The sequence below is a fragment of the Episyrphus balteatus genome, chromosome 4, assembly GCF_945859705.1.
Source record: "Episyrphus balteatus chromosome 4, idEpiBalt1.1, whole genome shotgun sequence".
Lineage (NCBI taxonomy): Eukaryota > Metazoa > Arthropoda > Insecta > Diptera > Syrphidae > Episyrphus > Episyrphus balteatus.
In genome coordinates this window covers 73142428-73157434 of record NC_079137.1, presented here as the reverse complement: position 1 = coordinate 73157434, position 15007 = coordinate 73142428, and the positions used below count along the sequence as shown (strand labels likewise).

Here is a 15007-nt window from a genome sequence, read left to right as displayed (position 1 = left end):
TCAGATATTCGTCATCCTATCTGTTTCTGTTTTCGTGACGTCATCTGTGTAATTCATACGAACAATTCTGAACTTGGTAGTTGTTTGTTGGGTTAGTTTTTTGTTTTGCTTACCATATATGAGACATTAGACTATGAATGCCTGAGATCTGTAAGGCGACGTTCACACTCTATTTATAATAGTGTGACGTCATCAAGATGAAGGGTATTGCCTTGTTTTCTGTTTATATAGATTTAAAATTAAAAATTTGTTTTTGAAAATTTCAAAACCAAAGCAAAAATACATTCCCATCTTCAATTGCAATATTCTCGTGCACTTGCAAGTGATTACTCACTTTTCAATGACATTTGGAAAGTCAACAGAATACGTAATTTTTTATTCACAGCTTATGACTTGTCTTTTATGTCAGAATTTATACGACACGATGCTTTTCTCTGCAATTCTACAATGTGATGCTGAATAGCCTGAAATATCACTCTGTTTTTACAGAAGGATACAAAAATCATATCGTATAAATACTGGTCATCGATTGTTCGGTCGAGTAAAATTGTGAATTGCAATCAAATTCATATTTTTTTGGATGAACTTCCTGTTCGGTTTAAAGCGTAATCATACAGATTAAGTTCTCAATAATTTTTATTTTCTGTTAAACAAAAAAATTAAATAAAACAACAAAATTTATGTTTTTAAGTGGATAAGCTTTAATCTATATTTTCTTTTTAACTATTTTTTGCTTCTTCTATAGGTTTTGTTTATTTTTTCCACTTCTAGTTTTCTTTTTCTCATCATTTCACTTTTTTTTTCAATAGTATTTTTATATTTAATAGATATAAATAATTTAATTTAATTTTTGATTATGATATTTTTTATATTAATTTTGTATAATGTATATTTAATTTTATAAATATTCCGTTACTACCATAATAATAATAATATATTCAACTACCAAATAAATACAGTAAACTTATAAATAATAAAACTTTGGCACTGCCAAAAGAAATTTTTTGTTTTATATATAAAATATAAATGTATAGGTATATTTATTCTTAATTTATACAAAATATAATAGCTAAAAAAAAGTCTATTTATAATGCGTGGTTGCCACTTAATAAAACAAAAATTAAAAAAAAAAAATAAAACAACAAATTTTAAAAATAATGTAACGAAAAATGAGAGAACTATACTATGAAGATATTTACATTTGATGTAGGTACATAAAATGTCTGTGCTATTTTGTTTGTTTGTTTTATTCTCATTTTTATCTTACCTGGATTAATTACTAATTATAAATATAATACAGTTATTTTGTCTTGTTAATTTGACCTAAACCGCCATTTTTCTTCACTAGCATACAAACTACGCTAATTCGAAAAAACGGCGGTTTGTTTGATTTGGTTTAATATTTTTGTTTTTTATGTTTATTCAAATAAATAAGTAACAAAACTACTAGTTTTCTTTTTCTTCTTATAATCTTTTAAAGGTTATGTTATAGCATTTTTTTTTTTGTTTATGGAATTTAATAAATACTTTCATCACTGGGGATCTATTTTTTATTCTTAGATTTAAGTCTGCGAACTGCAATGGCACACAAACAGATCGGCGGCCATGTTTCGCAGTGCGTTTGTCAAACGGGGGGCAGTTTTTTTGGATTTTGATATGCTGTTAAGGGTATTTGCTGTATTTTCTTTGTTTCTATTAGGTTGCGTTGGCGTTGCAATCAACCCATTTTGCTTTAGCGGCCATTTTAACTAGGCACAATTATAAAAGGATTCATCGAAAGGCTTAACGCGCACGCGTTGCTTGTAGTGGTATTCTTTGAGGTATGACTTTAGTCGGATAGGAATTTCGAGTTCGGAAATACCGTCATATGTTGTTTGGCTGACAATTGTTGCACGACATAATTGCTGAAGTGAGAATGTTTTATTTCGATGCAGGGGAAAGGTTAGCATTGGTTCAAAGAACATTACAATTGTTGGGTCTTTGTAGTGCTCCAAGAGACCAGTGACAGTTGGGGCTGTATAAACACCAGGATCATGACAATCGAAACTAAATTCATGATTGAACTGTTCGATTCGCGCATGCAATGAACGTCCATATTTTCGAAACGTCACTGAGAATAAGTATTCCTCTTGTGCTGAGTCTCTCAGTAAAAATGTTCCTTCTGGTTTTCCTTCCAACAGTCTTTCAGCCTCGTAGCGATCCATTTTACCCCAATAGTATGTAGATTTGGTGATTTTTTCCAGATCTGGCACTAGCCAATGCATGTAATCAACTTGTGAGTGGACAATTGTGCCATTTGGGACTGTCGCCGCTGAAGATGCTGTCGAACAAGGCGAGACTGACATTGAACTTGTTGATTCGGGCGTTGTTGGTATAGCTAGATCGCCGGTCATCAGTCTAATTGCGTGTTGGTCCAAATTAGCAATAGGTGCTAAGGCTACAACTTGGGAAGCCGTTGGATATTGAACGACAACAATTTGCGGTGATGCCAGTGGAATGATAACATCATTGCCAGGTGACCATAGAGCCAAATGATTGCTTGATGTACGAGGCAACTCAGTTGAGTTGGGTAATACAGCCGCCAGCGGTTGCATATCACCAGATCTCTGGCTAGATGTACTTGTTGGAAGTTGATTTTGTTTTTTGCTGCAACTCGGGCGAAACTTTTTTAGCGCGTCCACACATGTGCCTTTGCAGTAGATCCATTTGGAAGGATAGGCGGAGGGTGATGGTGATTTTTTTCGTCGGCAACAATGGTGTTTGCAATCTGAAAAGAAAAATATATTATTAGTTACAAGTTCAAATTTTAATTGGAAAATATTTAGAAATGTTGAAGTTCAATGTGTCAAACTGTCAAAAACGATATTTAGGTCATTATGTCAAATAGCTTGGTAAGTTTGATCTCTGAATCAGTTTGAATAACCAGTTTCAAAGTCAACACTTAAGTTTAAAAGTTTAATCTCTCGCGTTAATGAAGTATTAATTTGTAAGCGCACTTTTCGAAAGTAAGTTCGAAAAATTTCGAAATCAATTTTAATGCTCTTTCTAAGGCCGTAAAATGCCAATTGAAATTGGATAAGTTCTCAATAACTTTCCACCTAATTCCTGATGTCACGTCAAAGTATATTAAAGAAATTATAACCCACCTTCGCCACACGACGTTGAAGTGGTAGCTTCAGTTGCTGTCGCTGAAAATTCTTCTCCAACTAAATCTGCCATGGCATCACTGAATTCACTGCTACTCGTACTACTCCGATTACTCTTGCTTTCATTATTATTATTACTACTACTACCTTGCCGACTGTCATTTATGTTATTAATAATTTGACAGTTTCCTACTTGTCGCACCATTATGTTTAAATTCTGTACATTTGTTCCATTTCTGAATTCATCACTGTTATCTTCAATGAACGGCACAGCCGTAAAATTACTCACAAAAGTATTATTATTGTTATTGTTGCTATTGTTGTTTCTTAGCATCATTGTGGAGCCGCCATTTAGATTATTCAATTTAACCTCATTTCCTTGATCACAAGCAATATTTCTTTGAAAACTAATTGCATTAACTGTCATATTTGAACGTTCAACATTCAAATTATTATTACTTTCTGTAGTGCTGCCATCTAGTGTTAGTGTTGTTGGTGTTAAGGATGATGTGCTGGATGATGTTAAATCATTTTCACCCGCTTCCATTTTGGCTAGTTGTATTTTTATAATAATTTGTCTTGGACCGTTTGACGAGGAACTTGAATCACTGCGAGTTTCAAAACAAAATGTCTGTGAATCAGTGATGACATTTATTGTAGGACCCGCTGTAGATGATGTTGATGGCTCGAGATTCAATGATGAGGTATTATTAGATGATGACTCTCTTTTAGAGATGGATTTATTCGCATTTGTAGTATTTTTCAATGAAGAACGTTTTAATTTTTTCTCATTATTATCTGCCGTAATGTTTGAACCATCGGCTAGCGTCGTTTTACTAAGACGGTGCCCCATTTATATAATTACTATAAGTCAGTAATGACTTCTTTAACTCGGTAATTTGAAAATTTGGAAGAATTGTTTCTTGTGTCCAATGTTGAGAACCTTGAGTCATTTCTTTTGACAATCTGTAAAGAAGAAAAGAAATGTCAGTTAGATTTTAAGATTAACTAAATTTATGGTTTAAAATCATTCAAATTTGTCAAGATGTCAAAAAAGTCTATATTATCTCTTGAAGATTTTAACAAACAGATCTGTTGAGAAAGCTATCGGTGTTTTGACACTTTGCTAGTCATATGCCAAATTTTAACTCAGGCGGATATTTAAGGTAATTTGCCCAAATATCAATTCCCTTAGACACAAATTCACCAAATGAATGTTCCATGACAATTTTAACTTCAACCTGCTACCTTTTAGTTCCAGTTTTTTTTTTTCGTATTTAAACAATCAAAACGTAATCTACTAACAAGGTCAACAAATGATTATACACAAATATCAACGTCATTTTAGAATGTTTACACAGTATTTTTCATAAACAAATAAGCAAAATGACGGAGAACCCAATGAAAACAAAAGTAAAGTAAGCAATACCTATGTATCTGTCAAACATGACGATCTTATCTGTTTTTAAGATGAAAACGGATTCTCTGTGTTATTTTTAATCGTTTTGTCAATAGAAACAGCATACATTCAACTTGGTTTTACGTCAGAATATTGCAAATATAATATCCTCTACCTTACTTTAGTAGGTTGTCAGCATGCCGTCATTTTTGTGACGAGAGATATTATTATTACATTTCTGTAGTCATGATTAAATAAAAAGTGTATTTTACTTGTACATGATCTTGTATTTTAGATTCCGGGAGTGATACTTTATATTCTCGCTCATAGTACTTTTCCAGACCAAGTAGGTATGTCTTATCAAAATGAAATTCATAAATAAATTCTAAGCATAATCAGCTAGTTGATTGATTAACCAACTGTTATACGTAGTCAAGCATTATGGAAGTTTTGAAATCTGTCAGAGTGTCAGCCATTACTTGACTGAATATGACAGTTGCAATATAAAAAAACTACTTTCTTTTTGTAGAAAAACGTTTAAGTTTCTTAAAAGTAAAAATTTTGACTTAAAAATGTTATTGGTTCCTCTGTATAACAGTTTTATTCAAAATGTATTCCGCATTCTCCGAGGGAACACTTCTAACCAATCCAGTTTTCCTTTCCTTAGTTAAAAGCAACAAAGGCTTTCCTATATCTCTAATTTCATGACAGCCATGAAACATACCAATCAACTTAACAGGTGGTTGCAAAACTTTAAACCCCAACCAGCAATATGCTCTTTCTGTCAAACAAAACACCATGTGGGAACCACATTAAATTAAGGTATACAAATAAACCAACAAAATATTCACGTGCGGTTGAAGGCGGTATGCGGCTTATTTGGATTTATATCTTGTTATGAAAAAAAAAAAAATGAACTCCAACGTCATCGAAAATTCCAAAATTGGCAAAGAAACTAACAAATTATTATGGAGAGAAAATATATTTGAAGTATCTTTTTCCGTTTTGACAGAAAGATGACCAAACCAACGCAAACTAAGTGATAAAATTCAATGACACCACTTCCGTTCAAGATTTTTTTTATATTTTTATCGGAAATACAAAATGTTTTTTTCTTCTTGTTATAGCTTTTTATTTCGAAAGTACGTTCGTTAATGTACACGTCTATTTTTGGCAAAGATTACGATGACATCTCTGACACCTACTTAAGACATATACTAAAGTGTGGTTGGTGTGATGTGCGCAACGGGAAAATGTAGGCTGTCATAGAGACAAATAAGAGAAATGTAGGAGCTCTGAAGTAAATAGATTAACGGAAAAATTATGAAAGTAAGAGGATTTATTAGAGTAGGAGGTGGAAATTAAATTGAATGCTGTCTGTCGAGAATGAAAAATTTAATACTCGAAACGAACAACTGTTGAAAACCACTACTGCAGAGTGAGAAAGAGAGAGTGGAAAGGACGAACATAAAGAAAATAAGTTTAAAAATAAAATATTTTGACAAATGTGACACTTAAAAAAAGTGATTTATATGGCTACATGTTGTTTAAACATGTGGAGAGTTTAGAGTGTATGGCTAATGTTTTAGATGACATAAAAAACAAAACATAAACTAAGAATTTCATGGGGAGCCATGATGGAGCTTAGTTTATTACAGAGTTTATTGTTGAGTAAATTAAAATTTTATCACACATTTCAAAGCATTAAAAAATGTCACAAACACAAGTTTTTAATGTCATTCGCTTCCTGTTATGGAAGAAATTCTTTGTTTTAAAGCCAATTTAATTTTAATTTGCTGTTACGGTTTCAGAATACGTATTCCTTGCATTTTTAGTTTAGTTTAGTTTAGTTTTGAAAGATGAAAGGTACAATCTTGTTCTTCTGCAACAGAAATTTATTAACTCGCTAAGGCCAATAATGACAGTATAGTAGCTGTCAAAATGACATTTGCAAAGTTAAAAAGTAAGTAGAAGCCGATTTGTTATCTTTAAACGAGTTTCTAAGGTCAGTCTACTCATACAAATAAATTGAATAAGTAAGACAACATTACATTTGACAGCTGGAAATATGAAATTCCAATACCCATCAAAATTGTATACTACCTCAAATATTGTACATACATACATAATCCCTCGGCAACAGTGAATTGTTTGATATCGTATTTCATGGAATAAGGTACTTCTTAAAAAAAATTAATCATGAATAAGCATATCATAACTTATCTGTAAATCATTCTTAATAAGTTCTTTGAATTTAATTATCACATTGTTAAAATATTTCTGATAAAAACAAACATTTCAGTAAGGAATTTAATAATAAACAAAATACTACCAAATTTGTAAACAACTGATCAAAGAGAATGAGATAGACAGAAATTCCGTTAGATCACCTCAAGTGCTAGCTAGCTACGTCAAACGTCAATAATATTTGTTTCAATTGTCAACAATTCTAACTTTGCTTTGTCATTATGCTAACAGTTACTTTAAAACTCAAGGATTGCCATTGATTGATAGGTAGAATTCATTCGTTTTTTTTTTATATTTGCTTTAAGTGGAATGTTACGTTATTAGCCCTGTTCCATTGGAGGTGGTAGTTTATTACTAGTAGATGTTTTGATTAATCTAGTACTATCATCTACTCATACTCTACTCCCGAGTAGAAACGATTTGTATTGAATTCGTTGAAAGTGCGTTCCATTGAAAATCGCTAGTAAACTACTATTAGTACTTTGCCACCTCCCAAAGGAACAGGGCTAATGTTAACGTTAAGTAATAATAATTATGCTTTATGCAAGTAGTATGTGTTAGCCATTGATGAGGATTTTGTATTGTATTCTATCCAATATTAAGCTTACAAGGTTTGATTCATGATAAAATCACTAAAAACGAAATTCGAAACTCGTTTCAAAGCGGCATTAGAAAGAAAAACAAGTGTGTGTACTCATGTAAAATCGTAAGAATTTACAATTTTTTATTATTAGCTTATGTGGATTCTTATTTATTATGTATTATTAAATTTATTCATCAATTAAAAACCAGCATTCAAAGCCTGAACGCTGAACGAGTAAAAAAAAATCAACTGACAAGTGAAACCGAATGGATTAACAAACAGAACTTATTTAATACTGAGAAATAACAAAACATATCTAATGTCTACATGTCAAATCGAAATTGACGTTTCAAAATACTCGCTTAAATGTAAACTATACTAGTGGTAACAACGCTCAAAAAGATGTATAGCTTCAAAAATAGACAATAAGCCTGTTCAGGTTCATGAATCTCTTAAATAATTTGTTCTTAACAAATAAATGAGATAATTTTGTTTCTCTAAAAACTGGAATATTGGTAAATGTGGTTTGTCTTCGAATTAAGAACTTAATTAACTTTCTATGTAAAAATTTACACATATCTTAACTTAAGTGTTTGTATAAGAAATGACACTTAATTTTTCAATTCTGACAACTCAGCACCATTCCAATGTCAAATTTTGCCCAAAGGAATCAAAACTTGCATATATTGAAGCAAGAATTTGAATGGATATAATTTTTAAACACATAAAATTCAATAATGCCTAATTGTTTTCATTTCCAAAAATGGATTGGCATAAATCTAATTGTATAATTGATTAATTTCCAACTGAGCTCTTTGAACATTTTCTGTCAAATCGATAAATTTGCCTCAAGCATTATTCTGTCAAAAATTATTATGTAATCAAATTCAAATTTCATTCAATTGAAATTTTACTTTGAAATATTATGCTCTCATGAGTATATAATTTGTGTTAAACACAGTTACATAAATCATTTATCGCCTCACTCTTCTATAGCAAAAAATAAAAAAAAAAAAAAACATAATGAAAATGAAAAGTTACGCTGTAAAAACTGATGCTTAAAAGATGTACCTATCACGACACGACGACCGCAAAAGAGTGTTAAAATATAACTCTTCCGTGCGGAAAATGAAATTGTGAAAAATGAAATTGAATTATAATTGCCGTAAGGGTACATGCATATGCATGTTTTTTAATGAGTTTTGGTGGTTGTTAATGGCGCTGAATATATTCCCTGAAAATATTTATTATACCAAAAAAACAATCAATTCACAGGCAGGTAGGTAATCGAACTTCCTCAATTCTTGGAAAAAATATGCAATAAGTATAAAACACTTTTATCGTTCAAACAATTCTATTTTAATCAAATCATTTCAAAAGAAAGATAACAACTTCTAAGTAAAATTACCAAAGCTGCCTTCGACCTGTTTTTTTTTTTTTTGGAAGAAGAAAAAGAAGTGAATGGATTTCAAGAACAAACGTGCTACGTAAGAATTACGAAGAAATATATTTAACATTTTTAATTTTTTTTCGACTTTCTGTCTGACTACGCATCAAAAAATTGTTTCGCAATTTAAAACCAAAAATTTTATTGTTGGACTTTGACATGCATAATGAATTTTATATTCAACATTTGATAATTTTATTCATGACTTCTTTGCAGTGTTGTTTTTAGTTTGAATGAATTGTTGCAAAAAAGTATCATAAAGAAACGAATGAATTTTCAATTGGGCGCCACTTAGCGATAAATAAAGATAACTATAATTTTCAATGAATTTTAGCAAAAAGTACATATTGGGCGCCACTTAATAAGGTATTAAATATTAACTACGTAATGGGATAAACACAATAGTTTGAATTTTAGCACCGTTTACATTAGGTATTCAACTAAATTAAAATTTCAAGATAATGGCCTTGACGAAGAAGACTTGATTTCAATTTATTTTCTCATAAAGTAGTTCAAGACATAAATAGTCTATATTTTTATCTCATGCACACAGAATCTGTTTTAGAGGAAGGCAATTCCCAGTATTTTAGAAATACAAACAAAAATTCAACAAAATATTTTTGCCATTTAACAAGTTTCAATTCATTTAAGCAAAATATTTGTTTTGCATTAAAAACAAATTATTTTTAGCTCAGACAAAATATTAAACCCGTTATTTGTATTAATCAATGAACTAAAGTTGTGGCATTATCACTGATAAATGTATCAAAGCAGACTTTTATAGAATAGATCCTCACTTCTAAACTTAACATTGATACACCTACAACTACCAAACTGTTATACAACATCTATTGAGTTCTAAAAACATGTAAATACGACTAAGATGACAGATGTCATTTTGATATCCTTTGGCGTAGTCAATTAAGAAATAATCCAATTTTAGTTTTTGTTTTCGCAGACATAAAATCCAATCCAAATGGCAGGTAAAAATAACAAATTCATAGAGAAAACACAACTTTTTTTTTTTTTGATTCACTTCATATTCATTTTTCCAACACGCACTACAACAACTATATTCATTCTAAAATGCAAAAAAAAAAAAGATGCAAGCTACATATAAATTTCAAAATGGGGCCATTTACACGGAGATACAAAGAGCATAATAATAGACTTTTTTTTTTCTTTTTTTTAAATTTGTTATTTTTTAAGAAAAAATATCTAGGTTTTCATTTCTTTCTCAATAATATCATTTTATCATAACATTTTGACATCTATTTCTTGGAAAACAATCCAAAAATGATCCCAAACAGACACAAATACACATATATACACAAACACACACCTTAATTCTCAGAAATTTCCACCGCTCACGATCAGTTCCGTTTAAAAATGAATTTCGTTAAAATATTTTTCCACGAATCGTTTATAATGATGACAACTGCGAAGCCAAGGAGAGAGAGATATACACCTTTCAAACTGACTTTATTGTATGTATTTTGCGCGTTTCTGTAACTCGAATATAGAGGACGTCTTTTCGACTCAACGAAATGCGATAGACTGACTTGACTGGGGCTCTTCCAGTTGTAGTCGACCAAACCGACCAGCAGCAAAAACACAAGCAATCAGGCTAGCAAGCACAAAACGAACGAATCAGAAAAGTAAAACGAAAAAAATATCTGACAGGGGAGAGGGTTTTCGTTTGAATTGAAAATGTGTGCGAGTTTCTGAATATGGCTCTGTCAGATACAGTACATCAGAGATTGTTGACCAAGGTCTGGCCCTGCTGGCGAATAGTGTAGATAGAGAAATAAATGAAAATGACAAAGCGGCGCACGATTCAATGGAATCAGAATCGGATCGTTTGTATATCATCATCATGGAACTCTTTTTACACGTTTTGAGTTTTATATTTGCTTTCTCTCTACTCTATACAATCTCTATATAGGCTCTATAGAGTCATTGTATTATTAATGGTGACACATCTGCGCACCAGTAAAAATGCGCTCTGCCGCGCGCCAATGCTCCATATAATTTTCAAGTGATGTCACAATCGTAATTTTTCACATAAAACTGTAGAAACTTATAATTCCGCAAGTTATAGTTATACTTAAATGTGATTCACACAATTATTATACCTACTCTGTGGCTTTTGTTGTAACCGACAGATGGAGTTACATACACCACATGTCACAGTCATCGCCGGTTTTCGTTGCGCCTCGTCGCCGTTTTTGTTCTAAAAAAAAGGGGGCATGTGCAAAAGGAATACCTATAGATATTACACGTCTAGACAGGTTGACTTTTGGTCAGTTATCGTTTATATGACACTGACACTGACAGCCACATGACATTTGTTCATGATTCACCACTCTCTCATTGGCTTTCGGGGTGAATTTGCGGTTTTTTTATGGTAAATATAAGATAATCTTATATTTAATTAGATACTTACTAATTTTAGAAATTCTGAAATACATTTTGTAGGTGTATGTAATTAAAATTAAAATGATTAAACATCACACAGAAATCGATGAATGATGTCAAACTTAATTTATCTATCCATTGTATGTGTTTTTTTTTCTGTTTATATTTCTGTAGCGAGTTTTTTCCCTATGGTGATTCCCAGAATATTACAGGTAGGTCATAGTCTACAGGTTCTTTAGCTATATGTTCATATCGGAAAAACTACAAAGCCGGAGATGGAATAATCAGTCAGAAGGTAAACGAAAATAGAAATGTGTGAAGTATCTAGATGAGTTGATTTGAATTCGAAACAGGTAGGTTGTTTGTTAGTTAAAGGTAAGCAACATAATTATTGGAATTTTTAATGAATGGATTACCTACTACTGTGTAAGTTGTAAAAAAAAATTAGAATTTATATTGTTTTATTGGCATTTATCGAGGTAGGTAATAGGTATTTGGCAGCTGAGGTGGGAATGTGCAAATAGTTTTCAAGAATTGGCAGTTTTAAAATAGGTACAGCAGAGACACACACAAATTTGTTTTTACCGGGACATGTAAAATTATTTTTGTTGCTGGCATGGCAGCTGAATATTTTGAATTTCATGGGTGGCTTCTGACCTTTTTTTTTGTTTTCTTTTTTGAGTTCAAAGGCGCAATCAAACTTGAAAAAAAAAGAATGTGACAGCTGGACTGAAGGACAGATGCTGTTGTTGAGTTTTTCTTATAGGTTTTTGGTATCGTATAGAAGGTATATTCTTTGTATACCTCTTGTGTATACAGCAAGCTATTGTATTGCAATTTTTCGGAAAGAAGTTTTCTTGAATAAAGTTGAGGTCTGTGTGTCATGTTCATAGGTATTGTGAAGTTAAAAATAAAATATATTGATTCGTACCTACCAAAATAGGTAATTGGCATCTTCAAATTTTTTTTTTTGTTCAATCCCTTTTCTTTGCACATTTTTGACATGTTTTGAATAGTTGATTGGAAATCGATAAAGCGCATTTATAATAATGGAACTCTTAGAGGTCAATGAAGTCTTAAGAGAACAGATGTGAAATCTGAAAATAAAAGAAACCTTGAATGTTGAAGGTAAGAATGAACTGTATCTCAAACAATCATTACTCCAGATTTTCTTCAATATTGCTCTCGAAAGATGTCTTTGATCGACTGAAACACTTTGGGTATTTTACTTTGTTATGCGCTTACGTATGCATATTGCAACGAAAGAATATTAATAATTGTTAATACCTGGAACGCACTCCTGATTTCTGACATCGACTTCTGAAAGTTACTAAGTTTTCATGCAGTGTAAAATCGAGTTTAAACACGCGTTTAAGTTAGTGTATGTCGAGGTGATTTGAGTTTCATATAACTCGATTTGACCAGAAATCGGAGTCAAGTCGAATTTTGTTTAAAAAGTCCTTTGGGCCAGGAATTCTTTTGACACACAACATTTTTTCGAGAGTTCGACCACAAACCAACTCGAACTCATGAAAACGTAATAAATTTTCTTAAAAATAGAACATCGAACAAACCTAATAATGTGGTTTGATGACTGATATCATTAGGCGCGTTCAACAAACAGAAAGAACTTGCTGATAAATGATTCATAATATTTTTCTTATAAATTTCTGCAAAACACATGCAGGGCTGAGGACCTGACATTTTTCATATCTTTTTAAAACTGTCAACCTAAAATAGCAGCATAGAGCAGTTAGAGAAACGAGTGTGCCGGCACCTGGTGTTCAACGTCGGCACTTTTAATTCCATAAAAAAAAAAAACAATAGAAATAACATTGTTTATAAATTCTATAGTACTCATTTCAGGCTGTCAGTTGCTTACGTCAACTCAAAAAATAAACGCAAGCGGATTACATAGGTCTTAAGCTTGGAAAATCATTTATTTTAAATCCCGAGTTCTGTCTGCTTATAAAAAGAACTCTGCTGACCTTACCCTTACCTGGATAGTAATCTTCCCTATTATTTCGTTCATTTCATTTAGTTAATATTATAATTTATAGCCTGTTTTCACTAAAGCCCAAATGAGATAATTTCGCAAATTAGGTCAGTTCGAATTTCAAATTCTAAAAATTTCCTACACGATTTGACATTCGAAATTTGTGAAATTATCTCATTTGGGCTCTAGAAAAACAAGTTTTAGGGCGATTTTGTTCACTAGAAGTTAAACATAACTTGAGGATTTTTATCTTAAACTTCTGAATTTGGTTTTGTTCACGAAAAGTTGACGTTTTCAACTTTCGATTTTTAACTCGAGAGTTAATAAACTTTCGGTTTTCTTAACTTCCGGAAAAAGTAGAAGTTGGGCAAGAAAACTTGAGATTTTTATAGCAAAGTTTCATGTTTTATTATAAGCTCTTGTTTTAAACAATTTATCGTGGTAAACAAAATTATTTATCGACAAAATAGACGTTAAACGAACGGAAATGGCTCTTAGAAGTTGAAAGATTTATTAAATAATCAAATATCAAGGTGAACATCACTCATGGTTGCACTTTTTATTAAATATCAAAACACTAGTTTCCTGCCGAAGACAATTATAATTCATCAAATGAATCATTCACATTTCCCGCCGTTTTGTATTTACACACATATAAAAATATATATAACTTCCGAGTTTCGGTTGTCAAACGGCACATTTAGGGTGATTTTGTTCACTAGAAGTTGAACATAACTTGAGAATTTTTATCTTCAACTTCTGAATTTGGTTTTTTTCACTCGAAGTTGACGTTTTTAACTTTCGATTTTCAACTCGAGAGTTTATCAACTTTCGGTTTTCTCAACTTCCGGAAAAAGTAGAAGTTTGCCGACCAAACTTGGGAGTTTGCTTCAAAATGTTTTTTTTTTTTTTTTTATTTTTCTGTCAAAATTTTGTTTGTTTATTGTGAAAACAAAAATAATAATCCAAAGCAACACAATTTTGGCATTACCTTTTCTTTTTAGAGGAATCAATGCAAAATGTTGCCCCGCTAATTTAAAGAACAAATTCATAAAACAAAATTCAAGAACAAAACAAAAACTAAAACCATTTTTTTTTTTCTTATGCATTTTATTAAAACCTTTAAATAAAAACATTCTGTGTACGAAAATATTCAATATTTTTTTTGATGATATGGGTTTGCAAGAAGTTATTTTTCTAGTTTTCTTGTTAAAAAATTCTGCTTTAGATCACTGTGGACGCGACGCACGGACGTTTGAATATTTTCACTTCTATCCAATTACAGGAACTTCAATTATAAAATTCGCACTTAATATTTTTTTGAAATTGGATTGCTTTGCATTTGAATATCTTGAAAAACGGCGCGGCGTACGTAAAATCGGACAAAAATAGATAAGTTATTACTTATAAAGTACACAAACCAAATAAATTTAAATACCGATTGAATTTCTTTAAAACAAATTCGACATTTTCAACACAAAAACGAACAAATTACAAAAAACTTCGATTAAAATGACATTGAACTGGCAGTATTTGTTTGTGCTGTCACAAATATCCTAGGGATATTTTTTAAACTGAAAGTTGACCAACTTTTGTTCTACAAACTCGAGAGTTGAGAAAACGATAGTGAACAAAATCAATTCTCAACTTTTGTTTTAACTCTCAAGTTATAGTCAACTCTCAAGTTTGTCAACTTGGGAGTTTGCTACAAGTTGAGCAATAGTGAACAAAATGGCCCTTAAACTTTTACAAAAAAGACAATTGTTTGCTT

The 15007-nt window shown here is 31.3% G+C and overlaps 1 protein-coding gene across 2 annotated transcripts in view; it reads right to left on the bottom strand.

Annotated features, from left to right (window-relative positions):
* Positions 1-1231: 1231 nt before the first annotated feature.
* The window catches only part of LOC129918017 (serine-rich adhesin for platelets), a 51398-nt gene continuing 37622 nt past the window's right edge, over positions 1232-15007 (bottom strand). The window contains exons 1-3 of one of the 2 annotated variants that reach the window (XM_055998309.1): positions 10165-11235; positions 3147-4112; positions 1232-2767 (exon numbers count right to left, since the gene is read on the bottom strand). In XM_055998309.1, coding sequence (XP_055854284.1) covers positions 1749-2767; positions 3147-3999 — 1872 coding nt within the window. In that variant the 5' untranslated portion in view covers positions 4000-4112; positions 10165-11235 and the 3' untranslated portion in view covers positions 1232-1748. Of the gene's footprint in view, positions 2768-3146; positions 4113-10164; positions 11236-15007 lie in introns of those variants that run through there. The other variant, XM_055998308.1, reaches the window with a different exon arrangement.